General features: G+C 44.8%; 1 protein-coding gene across 1 annotated transcript in view; it reads right to left on the bottom strand.

Annotated features, from left to right (window-relative positions):
- The window catches only part of hdac4 (histone deacetylase 4), a 218,393-nt gene that overhangs the window by 114,598 nt on the left and 78,164 nt on the right, over nt 1-25,631 (bottom strand). The window contains exon 3 of the mRNA XM_072685601.1: nt 15,953-16,021. Coding sequence (XP_072541702.1) covers nt 15,953-16,021 — 69 coding nt within the window. The remainder of the gene's footprint in view (nt 1-15,952; nt 16,022-25,631) is intronic.

Genomic DNA, 25,631 nt, shown 5'->3' with positions numbered 1-25,631 from the left:
CAGTATTGTACACTTTTCCAACCCAAATTAGTTTAAGAGTGGTGGAAGGAGAAGCTACAGTAAACATGTGTTCAACAACGACTCCTTTAGTGCTAAGAGGATAAGCATGCATGTAAGCATCTGGGACAAACTGGCTTTTGTCCATTAGCCCAGTGGTCCAGCCCATTGGAGTGCACAGATCGCTAGTCTAGGCACTTGCCTCACTGACCACTCCCTCAGACCACCCTAGCCATGTGGCTTCAGTGGCTTTGTTCAGAGGGGGAAGAACTGCTCATCACAAAGCTCTCTAAACCACAATGAGAGCCCTGCTGCTGGCCAGTAAGTCTGGCCTACCAGCTTCTACTCAACACACAAGCACACTCACACACGGAGATCTGTCCCTATAGAAGACATCAATAATGCATATGGTAAAGTACATCAGAGGTTGTTGAATAGCTTTTAAGTTTTAAAGACAGCCAAAATAAGCCTTTCACATTAGGAGGCAGAAATGACAGTGATGGAAAGAGAGAAAGGGCGAGTGAGCGGGAGCGCGAGAGAAAGATGGAGAATGAGATATAGAGAGAGATAGAGCAACAGATAGATAGATAGATAGAGAGCGAGATAGAGAGCAAGAGAGAGAGCGAGAGAGAGAGCGAGAGAGAGAGCGAGAGAGATAGATAGATAGATAGATAGATAGAGAGAGAGAGAGATTGAGAGAGAGAGAGATTGAGAGAGAGAGAAATGGAGATAGATAGAGCTAGAGAGATATAGACAGAAATATATGAGAGAGATATAGATAGAGCGAGAGAGATAGATAGACAGACAGAGAGAGAGAGATGAAGATAGAGCGAGAGAGACAGAAACACACACACAGTATATATGAGAGAGAGAGAGCGAGAGAGATGGAGAGCTAGAGATTATGCTACTATGAGTGTGTTATGTATTATTGCATTATTATATAAATTATTGTATTATTATATAAAATGAGGACAGGAGCTCATTACAGTATTTCATACATTTTTTTCAATGTTATTTTTCAAGGACTATTCAGTACTGGATTTTAAGCATGTTTACTTTCCAGGTTTTCCAGGACCCGGACGAACCCTGGAGCCATCTCTTTCATCTATTCATAAAGCGGCCCAATCAAACATCAGCACTTTACGTTCCAAGAAACGCAACCTTAGGAGGCACACCAAATGAAATTAGCAGACCGGGACCCCAAATTCGACTCCACTCTCGCTCCAGACAGTGTCGGGAAGATAAAAGGGGTCGTGACCTTTTCCCTCCCACCCTCCTCCGTAAGCTGAACACACGGGACCACTCCCATTCAAAATTCAGAAAGCCATAAAAAGGGTGCCGTTTGCCCGTGGAGAGAGGGAGCGGATCCTGCTGGCTGCCGAGACAGCTGAAGTAGGTTAAAGCATTGCCCACCCTGCCGGAAGACAAAAACATGACCGAATCTCAGTGTCTGTCAGCTGAACGAATTTTAACCGCTTGAGAAACGCCATGAAGGAAACCAGACATGAGGCCTGTGCTCGGCCACATGGTCTACATGTGTGCCCGTGCACTGATAGCCCTGCTAACATACGGGGGGGCAGAGCAGATGTATCGCTACACTGTTTTCTGTCCATGTTCCAGCCATCTCCCAGTTTCCCAGAGTCTTTTAAGAGCTACTGCCTGCTTCTGATAGCCTACACGAACGTGTGGGAGAGCGGTCAGATCACAGCGGGCTCAGAGTCAGCCCAAGTCACAGCTACTCTGTTATCAGGACATTCACAGTGTGGAGAGACAGTGGAATAGATTAGACGCATGTTGTATCCACAGCTAGCTTCTTCGGTTTTGCACTACAGCTCGAGGCCACTGTAGCCAACAAGCAACGAACGGCCATGTTCAACAGTTAGCGTCCCGTTTAACTAGATGCCAAAAGTCCCACCAGTGTAACGGTAATGGGTGGAGCATAAGCTTCCACGCAACTTATTCATATACCCTGTATCTCCATACTGGCCTCAGAATTCCAGTCCTAAGAAGGCTCTATACATCCCAAAAGCATGCCCCAAAACTAAAATTAGCAACTGTTGAGCATGCTGGGCAGTCTGTGGGTGTGGCACTGTACCACAGCACTGAGACTGCATGGTTCCTATTGATCCATCAGGCTGAAGGCTGATGCCATTCAGCTCCCAGTGCCATTACAGCACATGGGCCTGTCTTCAGTGATTAGACTCAATCACATAATAAAATACATTTGGAGTGCATTATGCTGCACTGGCCTGAGCTTTTACAGCCTGAGACACAGCCAAGCATCTGACTGGCAATGGTGCTCATAAGCTGTCCTATAAAATGACCAGTTAGGCAATCAACTGTTCAATCAATCAGTCAGTCAAAAGGCGAAATCGGCCCTGCAGCCCCCCGTAGCACCATGTTACAACCCACCGCTCATCAAGATCAACCGACATACACACAAATCTCCACCATATGATGCTTGTAAACAGATTAGTGCTCACGCATCTCTGCACCTACCTCACAGATGCCAAAAAGGGGCTAAGCATGAGCTGGAGGTACTTTCTTCATTGAAAGTGAGAGAGAACTCTAGTGACTCCAGTAACAATTTGAAGGGTCCTTTTCTATAAAGATCCAAGAGGGTTTTCTTGTATCTGAAGAACCATTCTACCAGCCATCTGTTCATACCAGGTATTAAAATGTATTTGAGTGGTCAGGATTCTATGTAGAACTACTGCCTTTATTTAAGAACCCTCAAAGAACCTCTTGATGACTGGTTTCCACATCAGACAAGTTTGCAGAAGCATATTCTCTACTAGTATTCGCTACTAGTGGCATGCTTCTCAGGGCAAGTGGCAAAACAAATACAGTTGAAGCGGCCGACGTGGAGAACCTGCACTGAGAACTGCACACTGGAGTTTCACAAGTATTATGAAAATCATTGGCTGCATTATAGGGAAACACTGTATTTTGGGAGCAATCCCATTACGCCAGGTTCTAAGGCTGGGCGATATGGTAAAAATACATCATATTAAAAGACATTTTCACGATACACAATATTCATCATGATACATGTGATCACAGACTAAATACATCAGTGGTGATTTTTTCCAACATCTGCTGCTCTTTATCTAATAAAACCAGTCTAATTACACGGTTTGTAATGAAACCTGCAGTTTATCAAGTTTATCAGTGTTTATTGACCACTAACTGTATCCTCGATATGCCTAGAAAAGCATATAATCATCATCACAATAACAAAATTTAGCAGGATTTGATAAAATATGGTCATATTGCCCGGCTCTACCATGTTCACACTACCCGATTTTACCCCGATTTTGGAGTTGACTTAGAAACTGAGCGAACCACTACCTTAGAGCTGCTCTACAGGTGAGGGTTTAAGCCTCTCTCATTCCAGCCAACATTAGAACTCCGGTCCTTCTTCACCCATAACCTCATCCATGGAGCACGGTGAGGGAAAATAAGAGCTAATCATGATCTCAGCCGGACTGAGCAATCGATTCAGCACGCTAAGAGCCATAAAAGAAAGTCATGAATTGCAAAAGATGAGATCATCTAAGGGTTCTGAAGTTATGGCCTTGTGCATGGTGTGCATGTATGCGTAAGACAGGCAGACAGACAGACAGACAGACAGAGTGAGAGAGAGAGATATCAGAGGAAGAGAGAGACAGAGACATAGTGACACGTCTTGCTAACTGCCCCCCAACACACCCGCAGTGGTCTGACAGAAGCAAGGCAGCTGTCTCACGGCTCCTGCCCGCGCCGCTTGGCAGCGCCCGGCCCGGATCGGGTGCCAAGGCGGGGGACAGGGCGCCACTCTCAGTGGCCCATACAGGATGCTCGGGGGCCATCTGTGAGGGCTGGCAATGGAGGCGGCCAGCAGCCCTCTTCCAAAAACACATGTACAGTATGCGGGTGACTTCTCATTAGGAAAATACACGGCCATTCACTTCTCACAGATCAGGGGAAGAGCAATCTGCTCTTATCAGCACTGACCTTCAGAACCTATTTAAAATCCTCCTGATATTAATTAAAATATTACAATTTCCAAAGCGTATACTTGCGCGAATCAAAGAGACCCCTGCCGTTTTACCAAAGCAACAGACTGCGATGAGATCCCGATTATACGACAAGTAATAAAAGCTGTGTTTATTTTAAATGTAGAAGTGCACTTTTTCAGTGCCGCGGGACCGCAGGCGGAGCGGCGGGAGTACAGCTGAACTGCAGTGCTTTAGCCATGAGGAACAGCCTGCAGCCCTATACGCTGGCCCCTGTCCAGCTCTACAGTCCAGCCAGCCAGCCAAATGGAGACAGAGCAACAGAGAAAGAGAAAGCGGTGGAGGGCGGGGGGTGGGGGTGGGCAACTGTAAGCCAAAGGTGCAGTGTCGGCATAGTGACTGAGTGTTAGATACCCCCCTCCCACTTCCATCCCCTATTGAGCTGGGAAGGTGACCCTTGACAACTCTCTCTCGCTGCCTCTCAGGAAAGCAGAGAACAGCATCCAACTCCAACACTAAATACGAAGCACTGCCCAGAAACACGGCCTAGAGGCACTTCCACACTGATGCATCGCAGGGGCCGATGGATATGAAAACTATGAGTAACCGATACCGTTTTCAAGGATGTCAAATTCTGACATATGAAAATTATCCGATTTTCCGAATCCGATTTTCAAAACCAAGTAAAAAAAAAAAAAAGACTCAACTGACATTTCTATGAGGGCATCCTTAATGGTAGGGAAGTGGGCTTGGGACTGAAAGTTCACTGGTTCAGTCCCCTGGACCAGCAGTTGTGAAGGTACAGTCTTTCACGTCCCTCAACATTCTAACCCCCCAACTGATGCCTGGGCACCGAGGTGTTTGCCCATTGCTTCGTGTTTTCTCGCTGCCCCCTTAATTTGTGTGAGGGCATGTTTTCACCATGGGTGTGTGTCTCTCCCTTTCATAAAACAGCTGAAACTCTCTTCCTCTTTCTTCAGAAATTCCCTTCTAAATGAATAAAGTTGGCATACAAGATACATCAGTATTACACACGTGGACAAAATTGTTGGTACCCCTCGGTTAATGAAAGAAAAACCCACAATGGTCACAGAAATAACGTGACTCTGACAAAAGTAATAAATAGAAATTCTATGAAAATGAACAAATGAAAATCCAACGATTTTGAACCATGCTTCAACAGAATTATTTAATAAAATAAACTCATGAAACAGAAAAAGGCCTGGACAGAAATGATGGTACCCTTAACTACATATTTTGCTGCACAACCTTTTGAGGCAATCACTGCAATCAAACAATTCCTGTACCTGTCAATGAGACTTGCACCTCTCAGCGGGTATTTTGGCCCACTCCTCTCCAGTTGTCTCAGATTTGAAGGGTGCCTTGTCCAGACGGCATGTTTCAGCTCCTTCCAAAGATGCTCAATAGGATTAAGGTCAGGGCTCATAGATGGCCACTTCAGAATAGTCCAATGTTTTCCTCTTAGCCATTCTTGGGTGTTTTTAGCTGTGTGTTTTGGGTCATTGTCCTGTTGCAAGACCCATGACCTGTGACTGAGACCAAGCTTTCTGACACTGGGCAGCACATTTCTCTCTAGAATCCCTTGATAGTCTTGAGATTTCATTGTACCCTGCACAGGGATTAGATTTGGATTTAACCAATGTTTTTTATGCACTTACAAAACACATAAAAGGCAAATGTTTAGGTGGCCTATGTTGGTCTAACTTCTATTTAAAAGGGGTTCTTAATGGGTTCTTAATAAAGGATAATGGGTAGCTTGGATTGGGGAAAAACCTTTGTGGACGGTTCTGTATAGCATTGCTATGACATCCCCATTTCTCTAGAATTCTCATCATGGTGCATCCCTATAACAAAGCTTATACATTATCTAAAGTAATGTAAATATTGCAGTGCTGGGAGGGTAGATGTCCTCAGAATTGACCAGTTAACCAGTTCTCACATTACCGTCATCCTATGGTTGTTATTTTTAGATGTAGAAAAAAAAAAGAAAAGTCCAGTTTACCCTGTGCTGCTATAAAATAACTAAGCTGTTAATCATCTGTGCATTACAGTCAGGTTCTGCCAGTGCCGATGAAGACAGCAATACTAGCTGATTTCATCACCTGACTGATGTGTCTGTTGGGCCTTACGCTGCAAATAAGAGGATGAAAAGTACATTATAGGAGAAAAACAAGACTTCTGATGCCAAACCTCCCATTTAACTGAAAGTCCTCCAATCCAATAAATCCAGGCAAAAGTGAGCACAAGACCAAAACCCATGATTTGACTTGTTGAGGAAAAGCTTATTTCATATTGACTCCACATGGCAGGAATCGTTAATCAAGTCCCTGCCTGAACAATCCGAGCACTGTGCTCCCTGGTTCCCGGATATGGATCAACTAAAAGTTCTTTCCTGTAGAGCAGAGGTTACTGCTCGACTCTGACATCACGGTGCTGTAAGGAGAGTTTATTCCCCTAAGAGACCCATGATTTGTGGGTCAGGACCTTTACTAATTTTACAAGGATAACCACATACGCAAAGACCACGGGTGTGCGTGTGCGCGTGTGGAAAGTGAGAGCTAAAGTAGTTTCTGCGCTTGTCAATATTCCGGTGTTTCCAGAGGGAGCTCTCATTGCTGCTCCTGAATCGATGGCCATGTCTTTATGACCATTACCCAGGCCTTCTCTCATTCACTGCATATTTTACTGATGGCTACCAGCATGAAAACTTTTTTTTACGGAGATGGTGTGGTGTTTGCTTCCAGAATTGGCTGGTATTTCATACTGAATCCATCATTTCCTCCACCAGTGAAACGTTCCTTGTGCCACTGGCTGCAACACACCCAAAGCATGTATGGGGAGGCAGAGCATTTATATAGCTTTGACATTTATTATGTGGCCTCTCCCCATTTCTCAGCATTACAAAATTGTACATGACAAAAATATATATAATTAATTATCCCAGCAAATTATCCCAGTCATTTAAGTTTAATGATCAGTATTGTGTGTATAGATATTAGTATGTGTATAAAAGTATACATACATTTTAGATTTTTTTTTTTTGTAAAAAAAATATATATTAGTTGTTTTTATTTTGTAATTGTTACTTTTATTGCACTGTAATTTAATCATTGTTATTTTTGTAATGTTTTGGCAATATTGTTGTCATAACGGTCAAAAATGTCATCTTTGAATCTTGAGTGAGAGAAAGAGAGAGAGAGAGAGAGAGAGAGAGAGAGAGAGAGAGAGAGAGAGAGAGAGCAAGAAAGCGAGCTGCAGGATCCAGTACAGTAAAGCTGAGGCTGAGTACAGTATAGTTGGGGATGCTGCAGGCGGTGACCATGGAAATAAATATTAATAAGCCACTACAGTACATTTACTACAGAGTGGAAAAAAGCTTATGCACAATATGTAGTAAAATATACCGTTCATGATGCAATAATAATAGTAAATTCACCCAAACCTGCACTCAGCATGTCACAAAGCATATGGGCTCATTATTGGTATTAGCCAATCTCTGAACTTCTGTATGGTTCTGTGCAGTTTAGCACACGGAAACTGTAATCAGGCTGGGACTTCAAGTCTCCAACTGTTAAAATTCAAATGCAGACTGGGATGCAGACACCCCCTCCATAAACATCACCTCAGACTGATAGGCAGGAGCGTACAGGGAAAGGCTACAGCATGGGTAAGGGCGTGGGTAGGAACCCAGACTGCACTCAAAGAGAACCTTCCTGAGAAGCATGCATAAAAGATGAGTGGCGTGTCTATGCATGCCCGATGAAGGAGGACTGGCACGGGGACTGCTAGGGCAGAGAAGTCGTCTGGTGTTCAGAAATACACTTGATCAAGATTTTATGAACACCAAAGTGAACCCAACGTCAGGCATAACATTTTAAAGTGCTCTATTTCGAAGCTCTGCCAGTCCATTGTCCTCAACTCAACAGATTTCACCCTCCCTGAGACACCCTGACCCTGTCCTTCATCAGGGTTCATCATGTATAATTCAGTGCTCTAAATAAAGAGACTTGTGTGTCTATGATAAACAAAAGGTTTCTTTAAGTTTACCGTAATGGAAGCTGAAGTCTGAGGATACACATTTTTTTATTTCTTCTAATTTTTGAAAGATTCTTGCCTCCTATCCACACAACCAGGGTGAAGATTTCCAAGAACTCAGGGTAACACTTTACTTGGACGGCCTATTGTAGATGCCTCGCAGGCACTCCCTCGACATTTAACTAACATTCAACTTTTAAATGCAAGTTGAATGTAAAAGATTTAAGGTTAAGGTTGGGGTTCTTTGTAGGGTTTCATTTAATAGGGAGTCATTAAATGTTAGCTGAATGTCAGGTGAGCGTCTGTAATGGATAATCAGTGAAGTGATCCCAAAAATCTTTGCGCTGTATTTAGGTCTGTTTTGGCCGTTGTGCTGCTTTTTGAAAAATCTGACGATCAATTTGGCAAGGTGTTGCCACCTCCTGATGGGCTGGCATGCTCATGGGAGCATATTAGAGCTGTGTGCATAGAAACAGTTTTAGAAACACTGCTGGAGTTCAGAGATATTCAAAAAATGTGTGGACAGGGCCCTAAAATGTCAGACCTCACAATGACTGAAAATAAATATGATACATTAGAAATCAATCTGATGCATCATGGACTTAATTTCATAATAACTTCCTTCAATTTGATTATTTTGATATGTCAAATATACTGAATACATCGATGAGACAGTATACGGCTGGACTGCAAGTTATAATACATAAGCTTTTTTTTTTCTTTTTCTAAATACACTTTACAAGAGGTTCACCGATATGGGAATTGTGACCCAACATCTGTCACGCACTTATCTGCTGACAGGGATACTAAAACACCAAAAAACAAAACTACCTGTAAAATTAAAATCACCTTGGGAACATCCTGCTCTTCCAGACTTCAATAAGTAAATAATCACAATTATCTGATTACCCGATACCAATATAACATCAATATAACTCTGATATCTCATTGTGCATCCCTGCATTCTGTTCTTACTTTTCAAATATACTAAGAATTTTACTTCATACAATCTATTCCAACACACCTTCAGACTAACACAACACAACTCATCAGCATTTTAACATACCACACACACACACACACACACACACACACACACACACACAAAAACCACATACAAAAACATTAACTGAAGGCCAAGCCCCTTTAAAGTGGAGCGATGGTGTGCCTGTGTGTATTCGTGCGTAGGCACGGACACATTTTTGGAGAGCCGTGTTCTGGCAGACACTAAAGGAGAGGCAGTGTTAGAGTGAGATGTATCTGGTATATTGCACCCACCCACATACACACCCTTGTGTAAGCGTGCCACTCTCCGCAGTGCTGGCAGTTTGAATGGGGCGCAGGCTGCGGTGCTTCTGAATGAATGGAGCCAGGCTCGCACACTCAGCCTAGTTAATATGCAGGCAAATCTGTCTTTATCAACTTCAGCAGCGTGCTCTGGTCATCAGGGGCGTCAGAACCTCCTCTTCAAACAGCAAACACTCAACACTTCTCTCTCTCTCTCTTTCACTCACACACACACACACACACACACACACACACACACACAGACCTATCTCTTTTGCCGTCGCGAACGATCTGCCATCACAAGCAATTGTGCTTGGCAATAAAGAGTGCATCTGGGAACAGGTGCAAATGCATTTCCATGTTTATCCGGAGTGGGCCGGGTTTCTAGCGGCTTGGTGTGGGTGTTTAACAAGCAGTCAAAAGCTCATCTCCATATTCACTTCATTTTCATTTCCCACTCGTTGCAGGAAACAAACACACAGCACTGACGACGGTAAACCAAACCTGACGCGCTCGCGCGGCTCTCGGGAAGTGCAGGCAGCCAATCAGAGCAAAGGTGGAAGCCTTACATCAGTCATCGGCGGTCAGTCAGGCAGTGCTTATGCAAATGAGCTGAGTGGTAAATGCAAACACTAGTGACCTCAGCCCATCAGCTGGGCCGCAAAGCAGAGGAATTAGGTCACAATATTCAAAATTGCTCAGTGATGTCATTCTCAAAATACCAATCAAAATATTAGTATTAAAATATTAGTCATATGCCGGTGTATTGCATTGCAGAGATGACTACAGCACTCAGTAGTCATACTTGAAATACCTTTAAAATACCTAAACTCTCAAACTAGAGACATATTGTTCATAACGTCAATTCAATGAAACTGTAATAAACACCAATCAGCCATAACATTAGCACCACCTGCTTAATACAGAGTATGTCCTCCCTTGTGCCGCCACAACAGATCTGACCATTAGAGGCAAGGACTCCACAAAAACCTCTGAGGGCGCCCTGTGGTATCTGACACCAAGACGTCAGCAACAGATCCTTTAAATCCTGCAAGTTGTGAGGTGGAGCCTCCATGTCTTAGGTGCCCATGACCCTGTCTACGGTTCACAGGTGGTTCCTCTCTTAAACCACTGCATTCCAGGAACACCCCACAACACCGGTGTGCTGTTTCTGAGATGATCTGAACCTGTTTAAAAAGTCTTCATCAACACAGTTTAACAAGTGTGTTCATGTAGGCAGGCAGTTTGCACAATGCTAACTGGTATATATGAGCACCCACTGCTTGTTAGCTACATTAGTCTCCAGCACCAACTAGAGCAGCAAACATTTGGCGCCAAAGAAAACGAATCTTTTACAGATTTTATTTTTTTTTAATAAAAAGGTTCTGATTCAGGTTTTTTTTTCTGCTTCCTATGAGTCCGCCTGAGCTTGTACCAAATATAACCCTTTAAAACTTAAACTTAACCCAACCCCAAACATAGCACAACTCAACTTAAACTCAGCCTCAACCCAACACCGACTTCTTAATCCCAGCCTGAACGCAAAAATCACTCAATCCCAGCCTAAACCCAAGCCAATCTAAGCCCAATTCAGGCCAAACCCAGTCAGAATCCAATTGCACTCAAACTCAGCCTAAACCAGCTTAAACTCAACCCAGCAGAACCCCAGCCTAAACCCAACCCAGCAGAAACCCAGCCTAAACTCAACCCAGCAGAAACCCCAGCCTAAACCCAACCCAGAAGAAACCCCAGCCTAAACCCAATCGAGCAGAAACCCCAGCCTAAACACAATCCAGCAAGAAACCCAGCCTAAACACAATCCAGCAGAAACCCAGCCTAAACTAAACCCAGCAGAAACCCAGCCCAGCAGATATCCAGCCTAAACTCAATCCAGCAGAAACCCCAGCCTAAACCCAACCCAATCTAAGCCCATGTCAAGGTAAAAGGCAGCCAGAACCCAATTCTCTTTTATAGAGCCTTTTCTTTTCAATCATTTCACTCATTATGACCTACACGTTTCCAATTTTTATATAAAAATAGGTGATTTAGCCCCCCCCCCTTTAATTCACTTACAGGCCAGTTACTTCGTCTCATCTTTATCAGAAATCCCACCTGTTAAAGTGTCTCTGTTGTTTAGGGAGCTGGGTTTGTTTTGGTAACAGTACAGTGTCTCACCCTATTCAGCATTATGCCCCGTGATCCTGTGAATATTTAATGTCACACCCACACAATAAGAGAATAAAATGGCTCACACCCATCCTTTAGCTCGCTGTGTACACTTGTGACGTGCATTGTGCGAGTTAGCCTGGTAATAGATCTACATATGAGTGTTTACATGATTTACTGAGTTATGGAAAAGATAATTATGCACGCAAACACACACACACACACAAATGTCATACATAAGAGCTATACACCCTAACACAAATACACTGCAAGCTTGCACTCGTTCACACAACAAAACAGAGAGCACAAACCCGCGGCCTGCATGAATAAGACATAAGGCAGGCCAAGTATAGACCAGTGACATCAGTTCTCAGCATGCACTGGACCTATGGTGATGACTGAGAGGGATCGAGAGAGATTCTGCAGTCAGTCACACATTTTCGACTGACCACCCACAGTACATCATCATTGCGTAAGCCACTTCTTACCAGTTTCCTCAACACACAGGCACACACCCCCACACCTTAGAGTCATATACATCTCCAGTGTGTGTCTGGCACTATTTTCTGGCCTTATTAAGACGAGTGTCATGTGTGTCACACGCAGAACATAAGAGATAAATCATGGAATAAAAGTCTTCAGTTTACTCCTAATGAGAGCTAGGAGACAGAGGCAGAACAGTGGAGAAAGTCAGACAGGCAGACAAAACGAGGAAAAAAAATGGAGGAAGAGGTAGAGAGGCTGTGCTTAGTGGGCGTGCCTCCAGAGAAGGAGACCACATTGCCAAAAACAGGCATCAGCACCATCTGCTTCCTATGTATGAGTCCTATGAGTCCGTCTGAGCCTGTACCAAATCTAAGCCCTGTCTGAACCCATTTCAGCTTAAACCAAGCTTAAACCAAACACCGCTCAAACCCAGCTTGGACCCAAAACAGCATAAACCCACACAACCCAATCTAAGCTCAATACAGGCCAAATCCAGCCAGAACCCAGTTCCACTCAAACACAGTCTAAACCCAAGTCCTTTCAAACCCAGCCGAAACCAAATACACCCCAATCTAAGTTCAATTCAGGCCAAAAGCAGCAGGAATCCGATTTCACTCAAATATAGTATACACAAAAGTCCTCTCAGGCCAAGCCTAAACCCAATACAACCCAAAGCCAGCCAGAACCCAATTCCACTCAAACCCAGCCGAAACCAAACACAAATCAATCTAAGTCCAATTCAGGCCAAAGGCAGAAGGATTCCAATTTCACTCATTTAGGTATAAACCAAAGTCATCTTAGACCCAGCCTAAACCCAATACAACCCAATGGCAGCCAGAACCCACTTCCACTCAAACACAGTCTAAACCCAAGTCCTCTCAAACCTAGCCGAAACCAAACACAGCAGAAACCCAGCCGAAACCAAACAACCCGAGTCCAATTCAGGCCAAAGGCAGCAGGAGTCCAATTTCACTCAAATATAATATAAACCAAAGTCATCTCAGACCGAGCCTAAACCCAATACAACCCAAAGCCAGCCAGAACTCAATTCCACTCAAACACAGTCTAAACCCAAGTCGCCCCAGCTAAAACCTAATGCAGCCAAAACTCAAACCACAAAGTCTAAACCACTCTAAATCAGTTTAATAAATAAATAAATAAAAACCTTAGCCCAAAGCCAGCCTAAACCCAGCAACAAAAAAAGCCTAAAGTTCTTCCAAATTGAGCCTCTAAACCCAGTCTAAACCCAATTCAGCTCATATCTAGTCCAGGCCCACCTCACTCCAGCTACGGCCTAATAAGAGTAAGAAATACAACCACAACTCCCTGCAGTTATTCAGATCTCTCTCATTACCAACAGATTACAGGTCCCGTAAACATCATCAATCAACACAACCTGATCTTCAGTAAATGTACAAGTGAGCACCACACACACACACACACACACACACACAAACACACACAAACACACACACACACACACAAACACACACACACACACACACACACACACACCCCGACATGAAGAATCCACCAAGAGGCATGCGTTACATAACAGCTGTCAGGGGCAGCTTTCTAACAGAGGCTTACGGTCTGGGTTATCAGCACTGTACCACTTAAATGGACGGAATCCAACATTATTCGATTATTAGAACATAAGCACACACTCCAGTCCTCACACCACAGGCTGCCAGTGTAGTACTCCGCTCACGCGTGCTTATATACTCTCCTGAACCTGGACAGAGGGAAACCACAAAATTAAGAGAAATCAAAAGGTAAACACTGTCTGTGGCCGAGCACTGCTGCCATTAGTACTGAAGCAGACAGACCTACAGAAACACACAGAAACAGCTACTCTGCCTTCTCACAGCTTCCAGCTGACAAGAACATACTATAATTACGCTTCAGGCCAGAGAAGTACAGAGTGTTTCTCTTTTTTCTGCTGAGTTTAACAGTTCTACTGCCTCCTCATTACATGCACATACGGCTCTAGTGTGCTAACAATAATGAAAGTGTGGAGAGGGCTTCAATCGACAACGGTCAAATCAGGCATGAATTTTTCATATTTTCATATTCTCTCCAAACAGCTCGACAAAGTCTGTAATCAGTTTAGCCTCCCAACATGACTGCAGATCAAAATGCGGACCCCAACAAAGCTCCATGCCAACCCGACTGCGGACCCCAACAAAGCTCCGCCCCAACCAGACAGCGGACCCCAACAAAGCTCCGTCCCAACCCGACTGCGGACCCCAACAAAGCTCCGCCCCAACCAGACAGCGGACCCCAACAAAGGTCCGTCCCAACCCGACTGCGGACCCCAACAAAGCTCCGTCCCAACCCGACTGCAGACCCCAACAAAGCTCCGTCCCAACCCGACTGCGGACCCCAACCCGACTGCAGACCCCAACAACGCTCCGCCCCAACCCGACAGCGGATCCCAACAACGCTCCACCCCATCCTGACTGCGGATCCCAACAAAGCTCCGCCCAAATCCGACTGCGGACCCCAACAAAGCTCCGCCCCAATCCGACTGCGGACCCCAACAAAGCTCCGCCCCAACCCGACTGCGGATCCCAACAACACTCCGCCCCAACCCGACCGCTCCGCCCCAACCTGACAGCGGACCCCAATAAAGCTTTGCTCCAATCTGACTGCAGACCCCAACAAAGCTCTGCCCCAACCTGACTGCGGACCCCAACAAAGCTCTGCCCCAACCTGACTGCGGACCCCAACAAAGCTCCACCCCAACCCGACAGCGGATCCCAACAACGCTCCGCCCCAACCCGACAGCGGATCCCAACAAAGCTCCGCCCCAACCCGACAGCGGATCCCAACAAAGCTCCGCCCAAATCCGACTGCGGATCCCAACAAAGCTCCGCCCAAATCCGACTGCGGATCCCAACAAAGCTCCGCCCAAATCCGACTGCGGACCCCAACAAAGCTCCGCCCAAATCCGACTGCGGATCCCAACAACGCTCCGCCCCAACCCGACAGCGGATCCCAACAACGCTCCGCCCCAACCCGACTGCGGATCCCAACAAAGCTCCGCCCAAATCCGACTGCGGATCCCAACAAAGCTCCGCCCAAATCCGACTGCGGACCCCAACAAAGCTCCGCCCAAATCCGACTGCGGATCCCAACAACGCTCCGCCCCAACCCGACAGCGGATCCCAACAACGCTCCGCCCCAACCCGACAGCGGATCCCAACAACGCTCCGCCCCAACCCGACAGCGGATCCCAACAACGCTCCGCCCCAACCCGACTGCGGATCCCAGCAACACTCCGCCCCAACCCGACCGCTCCGCCCCAACCTGACAGCGGACCCCAATAAAGCTTTGCTCCAATCTGACTGCGGACCCCAACAAAGCTCTGCCCCAACCTGACTGCGGACCCCAACAAAGCTCTGCACCAATCTAACTGCGGACCCTAACAAAGCTCTGCACCAACCTGACTGCGGACCCCAACAAAGCTCTGCCCCAACCTGACTGCGGACCCCAACAAAGCTCTGCACCAATCTAACTGCGGACCCCAACAAAGCTCTGCACCAATCTAACTACGGACCCCAACAAAGCTCTGCACCAATCTAACTACGGACCCCAACAAAGCTCTGCACCAATCTAACTGCGGACCCCAACAAAGCTCTGCACCAATCTAACTGCGGACCCCAACAAAGCTCTGCATCCCACGAGTAGGGATGTAAAATAACAAACTAAGAGAAATGAAAGCAGGGTAAATCCTGAAACCTGAACGGTTAATTTGAGCTCAACCACAGACCAACAAATGGTGTTCTGTCTCCACGTGGGTACGAGCAGTTGAATAATAGGCAGTTAATGACGCAGCACCGTGTCTAGTGCCTCACTGATCTTGGACGGACACACTGGTCTGAGGTGAGCCCACAGGGATGCTACACATCGACTGACGGGCGCACATACACAGACACGCAGAGAACAAATAGTCCTACCAGAGGGAATGTGGTTGAGTCCAGATGGCTTCAGAAGCTCCAGTGGCTGCTCTTTGCTTGGAAGGCCATCTGTGGAAAGAGAGAGAGAAGACTGGCATTCAGAAACAGTCGGTCGGACAGAGCGCAGAGGAGCGAGAGACATCCGAGAGGACAGAGATCAGCACTGGGGAAGGACTTCGCCCTACTTCGAGACGTGCGCTGCACTCTTCAGACTACCTCGCATACTCTTAAAAAGCCAGGGAGAGGCAGAGACAGTACGGGACTTAAGTAAAAACAGAATTTCCAGCAGCCAACAGTCAGACTTCAAGACGATAGGCGTGCTTAGACCATACTTGTGCTTCACATTACCCCTAGGAACAGAAGCGAAGTTTCTTAAACACTACACTGAGACTCTGAGCCTGATGTTAATATAACACAGAGAGAGAGAGAGAGAGAGAGAGAGAGAGAGAATGAAAATAGGACAGGTAGAAAGGTAGAGGAGTCTAAAATTCCCTGGTCTCTAGTCATCAGCTATTCCAAGCACAAGCGCAGTCACTAAAGGAGACGGCTGTGAGGCAGGCGGTGACGGAGCTGACTCACAAACACACGACGGTTAGCTCACATCAGCAATGCAGTCAGATCTGCTCTGAGGGGGAGGACAGACCGTCCAGAGAGACCTTCACAATCCATTCAGAACTAAAGCTACTACCTACTATTAATACTGTATATCACTACCACATTCCTGAGGCTGGTTTTGGAGATGCTCAATTAGACAACACTGTGGACATCAGTGATTCTACACTAAGCATCTTTTACTTTCGCCATCAAGCAGAACTACACAATATCTGGTTATATTATATATATATATATATATATATATATATATATATATATATATATATATATATATATATATATATATATATATATATATATAAAATGTGCAATGACTAGTAAAAACCTTTGCTGTTTGATGCAGAATGAAAATTCACACTATTCTCATTTCCTGTGAAGTATCTACCAGAGGCACATTATACCTGCCCATGATCTTTGATTTTACTCCATTCCACAAGGGAATTATTCATACTGTGACATGTTGGATCATTAAGTTCTGATGAAATCTGGTGAAAATCCCAGTGTAATATCATAACATGTACAGCCCTGCAAAAAATTAAGAAACCACCCTCCATGATCTGGTTTTACTATTTAAAGGCAATATGTTTAGGGAAATTAACATCTGCATTGTGTTTCATTAAGCATGGACACATTATGTAGGGGAAGCAAGCGTTTCCCCTAAATAATAAAAATAAAATACATAAATTAAAAAATTAAAATATTTCTGTTTAGAAATGACAACTGCTCAAAATAATTATAATGTAAAGAAGTTATTATTCAGATTTAAACAACACTGTACTAATATTTGAACTTTGAGAGCATTCAGAAATCACTATAGTGAAATAACCTTGACTGCCAATCACAGCTCTCCTGTCTTGGCAGGCTCTCCACTAGTCTTTCACTTTGCTGTTGGGACTTTATGCCATTCATAGTCTGCAAATTCAGGTAACTCAGCTTTGTTTGATGAAATGCCTGGAATAAAATGCCTGTCGTACACGTAGAGATGCAAATTTAAGAAAAAAGATTAGTCCTTTATTTTTTTCCAGAGCTGTGTATGTTGCATACAAAAATACTGTATACTGCAATGTCAGTTTTTAGATCTTTTTTTGGCAGCTGAAGTCTTGAAGTGACTCCTCCGCTCATGAGTATGCTAACGTTTTTAAGTGTTTCTCAATTGCAAAATGCCAACCTCCAGCAGTAAAGAAACAAAAAGTATTCAGACAGTGTAGTGGAGAATACAACCACTCCGCAAGTAGATAACCAGGGTTCAATTCAGGCAGGAATTATCCTGCTGTTCGCAAGATTTCTAATGGTGTGTCACTCTGGATAGGAATGGATGCAAAATATGTGGATGTTGGTGCTTCATCCAATACTTTAGTAATGAGTTGAGAAGTTGGGGATGAAGTGGGGTGGTGGTCATCCCACATTCTGACCTCACTAACGCTCTTGTCGCTGAATGCAACCAAATTCTCACAACAGTGCTTCTTCAAAATCTAGTAGAAAGATTTCCCTGGACAGTAGAGACAGATTTAATTAAAGAGACAGATTGATTTAAAAAGAAACAACGAACAAGCAGTTGTCCCAATACTTTTGTCCACATAGCGCCGAACCACTGCCTTATTTTTTAAGAGCTCTTTTGAGTTCCTCCCTTCTTCACCACTCTGTCTCTCTCCCTCGGTCTCGTCTCTCCCTGCATCTGTTACAGCATCGCACCCAAATAAACCCGATCCGTCTTGCTCCCACTTCCCGAATCCCGAGCGTCTCACCATGAAAGGCAATTTCTGCAGGGGGAATCTGTGATGAGGCCTTGACAGCTGGAGTGTTATGAATGGTTCTGGTGCATGAAAAGAAGCCGGCGAGCGTTTTTACACCCAGAGTGGGACAGAGTGCGTCAACCCAGCCACCTGCCCTGCCAGCGAAAACAAAACGTCCTCCATCTATTAACTCTCCGGCCAGCCTGCTCTGCTCTGAGGAGGCTCAAAGCCTTCACGCCCTCTCCTGCTCCCCAACCGAGAGCTCGTCCTCTGCGTGTTATTCTGGATTTGGCACACAAGCAGGGTTCGGCAGCTCAGAGGACAGACTTGTGCAGGAAAGAGACAGCAGCATCAAACCAGCATTATTTATTTAGTGAGAAAGAATAAAAAAAAAGTTGGACAAAAAGAGTGAGGGGAGGACAGAGTGCTAAACTTAGAACCGCAAGTACACAAACACACACACCCCACCTCCAACTAGCGCATGCTCACACAGGTATTTTGTAGGAGCGTAATTTGAGTATACGCAAACAGGTCTAGTTCTTTTCTTTCTTTGGTTTTTAAGGGTGCTTTTAACACACAGTCACTGTCACAAAGCAGCTTAACACAGATCCGGGTCCAAGCCCAACCAATGGCAACAGTGGCAAGGGCAAATTCCCTCAGAGCAAGAAGAGGAGACCTTGAGAGGAACCAATACTTAAATGGGGAAGCCATTCCCCTCTGGGAATGCAAAAGCATGAAATGATAATATGTTATAAGTACACACACACACACACACACACACACACAAAGCTAATAGAATAAAATAAGACTCTAAAATAAACAAACATTAACCTATTGGCACCAAGCTGCCTAATGCCAGGTGTGGGCTATAGGACCCCAGGGGTATAAAGCATGCCCCAGCATTGAGCCGTGGAGCAGTGGAGCAACTGTGTTATCTGGAATGATGGTTGGTGGGAGTTATGGATGAGGTGGGATGGGGATCATCCAACATCCTGACCTCACTAACGCTCTTGTTGCTGAATGCAATCAAATCCCTATAGCAACGCTCCAACCAAGACTCAAAACAGGAAACCCAACCTCAACAGGTCTACACATGACAAACAAAAAGAGCAAGAGCATGAATAACATGTATTCACACATATAGGAGCAGGTGTCCCAATACTTTTGTCCATATACTGTAATTGGTAATCTAGGCTATGGCATACCTGCTGCTTAAATAAGAGGGAAACTATACTCGGCCAGTTACGCTACACACACTTCCGGGATCCCAGGTGTCCAGGAAGGCTAATGACTGCCGACTCAGAGCGGGCATCTCTAGCGATCAGTGGACAGAGCACACCTGAACAAAACAGAGGAGGCCAGGTGTAGTGACGGATACTGACCCAGCTGCCGGTCTGTGGCTGTGGATGCAGGATGTGTATGGAGTGTCAGTGATGACAGGTCTGTAGCAGGCTGTTGCAATCAGCACCCGCACTCCATGTGCAGCGGCCACACGTGACTGCCAGAGCAGCCACTGTTGTTTTTCTGTTTCTGCCTCGCCGCTATTTCCAGCCAGACAGACTGAGGGCATGATTAATACATGACGAAACGCAAGAGGAATGAAAGATTCAACAGAGAGCAACCCCCCCACACACCCTTCATCCCCACCCAAACTGGAGTGGCGGTTAAAGAAGGATGCTTCCACTTCACAGACGGCCCTAGTTTCTGTCTCAGAGAGGGAGGAATAAAGAGAAGGGTGAATAAGAGAGAAGGCCGCAGAGAGGGAGAGGGAGAACTGGAGCTGTTTGGGTTTTTTTAGTGGATGGATGCTCATCTCACTCTCTGATCTATTTTGGGAAGTCTCCTCAGACCAGGCACTCATGCCAGCCTGCACCATAACGACAATTTAATTAGTCAGACGAGTGCACACTGCTAAAACTACCTGCAACAAAGCAGCACTCAACCGGAAGCATTACATCACTGTGCACCACACAAACACACCCTCGACCAAGACGTTCTGGTTCATAGGAGTTGAAGGAGTTAAGGGGTTTCTGCAAGAATTCTATTTCTGAGAGTATCTAATGGCAGAGGTATCAATGATAACCTACACAGATTAACTCAACCCATTAAAGTAAACCCAGGCATACTGCAGGCTTACCTACAGGCTTTTTTTCAGTGGGACAGGATCAGCTCTACGTGGGGAGGTGGAGTACTGAAATTTTACTACAGGACATCTCTTAAACGTAAGACCGATTTGTACGGGATATGACCGAAATGGGATTGGCTATGATTTACGCATTGCCGTCACCACCAAAAAAACATAACCAAGCTCATAACCCACTTATTGTAATATTGGAGTTTTAGTTTGAAAGGATACACGTTCCTAACACATCTGTAGGCTATAGGCTGTGCTACACAGAAGAGACGGGTCTCTGAGGAGTCTCTGGCTCATCTTGTGGATTTGAACGCTGTACACAAACAATGCGGCAGACTTGAAGGCCTCTGGTATCTGTGCCATGCATGACGAAACTAAAGGCCTCCTCGAGTGTGTCCTTTTTAAGGTTATTTTTAGGGCTTGATTTACAGAAGGTAAAATGTGCTGCAATCTAAACTGATGCAGGTCACAGACTGGCATGGTGCATTTGGACAGGACTAATATCACTAAGAAACTAGTGATTAGTGAAACAATAATAATTACATCACTCCATCAGAATTAGCAGACCCTGGGCAATTATTCATTCATATAATTTCCCAATTCGCCAAATATGTGGCAGCAGATACTCGCAAGCAGCTTTAGGTAACGTTCACATCACCAGCTCCACTTCTGTCAGCCAAGAACAGAAAGCTGAGGCTGCAGTAGGCGCAGGCTCACCAAAACTGGATGTCAGGAAGCAAAGCCAAAATAAATAAATAAATTCTCTCAGACTGGTTATTTGTACATGATCATAAGCTCAGTGTTCTTCCAAGGCCCTTCCATGTCAATCATGCGGACCAATAACTCAAAGGAATGTTCCGACATCGGAAAATCTGTACCGAATTCCCACATTGGTACATTATGTACCATTACTAACCAAACCGTGAGTTGAATGTTCTACAGTGCCCTCTGGTGGAGTATATATATAAATAAATACACACACACACACACACACACACACACACACACACACATATATATATATATATATATATATAGAGCTTACAATCACCTCAGGAACACATTGATGGTAATTCAGCACCACAGACCTGGTGAGAAACGGGGCAGGGACAACCTCAAAAGTCCAATGTCCTCCACCAAAGCGAAGGAGCAGAGCATCACTCCAAATCTCAGACACACTAACTATGCCCCAACCTGTCAGTCCTTCTGTCCCTACCCATAAACTACACTGGACCAGATGCCCTTTCCCAAACACTTGATAAAACGCCATTTTGTCTGATCTGCTTAGTCCAAGGATGGCCACTGACACTGATGGTGCTTTAAAAACAGATCACAATGTTTAAATATCAGATGATCAGAGATTACATTAGGCCATGATCTGATGTGTTCCTTCACATGTACCCATGCTGCTGCGATGAGCGCTCAAGGATTCAAGATCTTACACGACTCGTTTTCCATTCAGTACTGAAAGTGAAGCGTGGGGCAGTGCGGCCCAGAGCACAGATACAGAAACGCTGAACAAAGCAGGCATGTTCAAAAGATCATTTAAAATGTAATGAACAGATCACGGGACAGAGCAGTGTGTGTATGTGTGTAGTATTGAGATGTGAGCCGGGCAGACGGGCAGGCAGTGGCAGATGGCAGAAAGATGACACCAGAGCCTGATGGGCTGGATGAGGAGAAGTCCGTCTGTCTGTGTGGCATTAGACCCAGGGTTGCAAACACACACAAACAAATTCACATATGAACACATTCGCACAAAAATCACAAACATGCAGCATATAGACGGGTACGTCCAGAGGGGAGTAGCTGATCAGCAACTCAATCTGACACAAAATTCACTAAGTGATAAATCGGATTGGGTATTGGTTTGAGGTGTCAGGTTCGGGGATACATTAATGTGATCAGTAGTGGTGCACAATTGGAATCTTTGAAAATCGGACTTGGACAAGTTTAGCTTCTAACGTAGCTCATCTCAACTGATCTTAAGGAATTTTAGCAGGTGTATAATGTGAGCTACATATAAGAGTTTTTTTATATTAGGAATTATATCAAAGGCCCCCCCTTTTTAATTCCATAAAAAAACATGCCTTTAAAAAGACATGTAATGAGAATGTAAAGGGAAGGTTCTTTAGACCTTCTAGACTTGTAGACCTTATCGTTAGACAGTAACTCATCAGTTGGTCCTCCAAGTCGACATGTTGAACACTGTAAAAATGGTAAGATCTGAAGGATCTGAGGAACCTCTACAAGAGCCAGATTTTGGCATATGGACATATGTCTGTGGCAGGACATCCCCAAAACAGCAAGATTTGTGTGTACTCCTGGTTCTCCTGGTTAGCTGTGGTGGGTATCTACCAACAGCAGTCCAAAGAGGGACTAATCAAAAACTAGTCACAGGGTGATCATCGCCCAAGGCTCATCTATGTGCAAGAGCACAGAAAAGTGGCCTCAGAAAAGTGGCTATAGGAGGAATACCTCAAAACACAGCCCAGCACCCCCTGTTGAGCAGCAGCGGACCAGTCAAAGTGCTCATTCTAACACCTGTCCACCATCAAAACTGTTAGTAACAGGTCTTTCTGAGCCAGCAGTTTTGGTGGCACCCAGATGACCATCAGCATATAAGGCATGTGGTTCTTCAAAGCCTACCGGGGTGACCTGTTAGCCTGATGATCTACATAATTTTCACCCCTGCGCTGTGGTTTCATGTCATTTCTACGCTGCATTTATAAATTTTCCGCTTTAAATGCAGCTTAGAACATTAGAGAGGCTTTCAGAAGACGTTTCAGCCTCATGACTCACACTAGAAAGATGCTAGGGCTCATAAAAACATGTTTATATGGCATATTCTGAGTGAAAATGTATGTTCCCCTGAATGTTTTGTATGAAGTGCTTCACATCAGTGTGCTCATTTAACCTGTTAAATAAAAGGACAAAAAAGGATACTGATGTTATTAGTAGTCTTTTTTTGCGAGTCACCAAAAAAAGAAAAGAAAAAAAAAGAAAAAAACCTAGTTCAACTGGTTCAGCCTAAAACAAAATATATAATGAGTCAAAAATCTAATATTTACAGACTACAGTCTGTACAGACAGTCTTACAGACTACAGTCTGTAAATATTAGAGATTAATGCTGAATATCGGTCAATTGGTCAATTGGGATCCTCTGCTTTTGCTCTGTTCTGTAGCTCTTTTGAGGAACAGTGAAAAATAACACAGTCCATAACCTAATACTACCTGCAGTGTATTACATTCTGTAAAAATGACCATGTAAGACTGTATGAAGATCAAGACCGACCAATACATACACTCTTAAGAAGTGGTGTTCTCCTGGTTAGCTGTGGTGGGTATCTACCAACAGCGGTCCAAAGAGGGATTAATCAAAAACTAGTCACAGGGTGATCATCGCCCAAGGCGCATTGATGTGTGAGAGCACAGAAAAGTGGCTATAGGAGGAATACCTCACAACACACAGTCCAGCAACCCAGTCAAAGTGCTCATTCTAATGCCTGTCCACCATCAAAAGTGTTAGTAATAGGTCTTACTGAGCCAGCAGTTTTGAAGGCACCCAGATGACCATCAGCATATAAGGCATGTGGTTCTTCAAAGCCTACCGGGGTGACCTGTTAAAAATGACCATGTAAGAAGATCACTGACCAATACATACACTCTTAAGAAATGCCACAGAACCACAGAGATGTTCAAGTATGAGGATCTTTACTATCCTTAAATGGATTTTTCACACTCGCACATCTCTGGTTGGTTCTTCTACGGTTCTTCACCCAAAGAATCATTAGAAAAGCGTACAGCATTTCACATAACCAACACCGTCAACTAATCACCAGTTTGGTGGACCAATTTCTGCAGCCCTGTATAAAAGATTTACGCTGCATCTACTGGACGATCTGCCAAAGGCCACAGTCTTACTGTGATAAACTAGACTTCTCCGACTCAGGGGGGGAAAACACAAAGGACGGCCGCAGATGCTATTTCTGTGAAAGGCTTGGAGGCATTTCAGAATGAGAAAATCAAATGAGCAGGACTCAGGGCTACTGGGGCCCTGTTCTTCTGTTCACCCCCGAAGCTAATCTCTCATTCCTCAAGCTGACCGGAGAAGCCTGGCCGGAGGAGAAGCAGCAAACATGAAGAGAAATGCAAGTTTAGTTTATTCACGACAAACTAGAACCTTCAGCGAAATGCCACACTGCCCTTCAGCCACCTTTCACCATGCCCACGCAGTCCGCCTCCATACACAAACACATACACACACAGCGCAGAAAACGGGCACGCTTCTCTGCTTATAGTGTAGTGGTAAAAATAGCCTCTTAGCTTCAGGACGCGACCCAGTGAACCATAGCAAAGCTCATCAAACATGTTTACAGTGCTCTGCAGGCTTTGAAGACAGAGGCCTTATCAGCTGCCAGAACCCCCCCCCCCCCCTCTATCTTTAGACTCGAGAAAGATAACACACTCTCCCACCCCATCCTGCGCCATCTCTGTCCATTCCAGACGGCCTCCTGGAAAACACTGGGATTATAAATCACAACTAAGGATTATTTCATTAGACAAATACTCTATAAAGAAATCACCTGAGATGTAAACTAGTGATTTCCCCTTTAATTCTGAAACACAGGCGTGAAACTGAAGCTTTGCGGAGGATTTGGGGTGCACATGGACATTCGAAATCATGAGAGCATGTGTTTATATACTTAGCTATTGCAATTAAGCAGCGTCGCTGTCGTGCCGGTAACTTGTTTTTACATGAAGTTCTAAACTAATGATGGAGTCAATGTAAAAAGTCTGAATTCCACTCCATTTTGGAGCATTTCTATTGGTCCATACGTCATATACTTTAGACAGATTTAAAAAAAAAAACAGCACTCAAGTACTTTTATTACGCATCACTCAAAGCGAGGAATCTGGCACGACTTAAATCACCATTATGAGGCATTTTTACCTTAAAATAGCAGCTTCAGAATGACGTTGCCGCTCACTCGCCTGTAGCAGGGAGAACACCGCCTCCATCAGCCCTACTCCGGGCTCGTTCGGCACGCTGCTAACTGCACTATGCAAGTTTGGTGAACCGGACAGGACAAACTCTCCCACATGTTGAAATGCACACACAGAGCTTTGTCTAGTCCTTCTAGTGAAGTACTGCCAACAGAATAGGAATCTGGAGCAGCGATTGTCCTTTTACCT

The sequence above is a fragment of the Salminus brasiliensis genome, chromosome 8, assembly GCF_030463535.1.
Source record: "Salminus brasiliensis chromosome 8, fSalBra1.hap2, whole genome shotgun sequence".
Lineage (NCBI taxonomy): Eukaryota > Metazoa > Chordata > Actinopteri > Characiformes > Bryconidae > Salminus > Salminus brasiliensis.
This window is presented reverse-complemented; position numbering and strand designations above follow the sequence as displayed.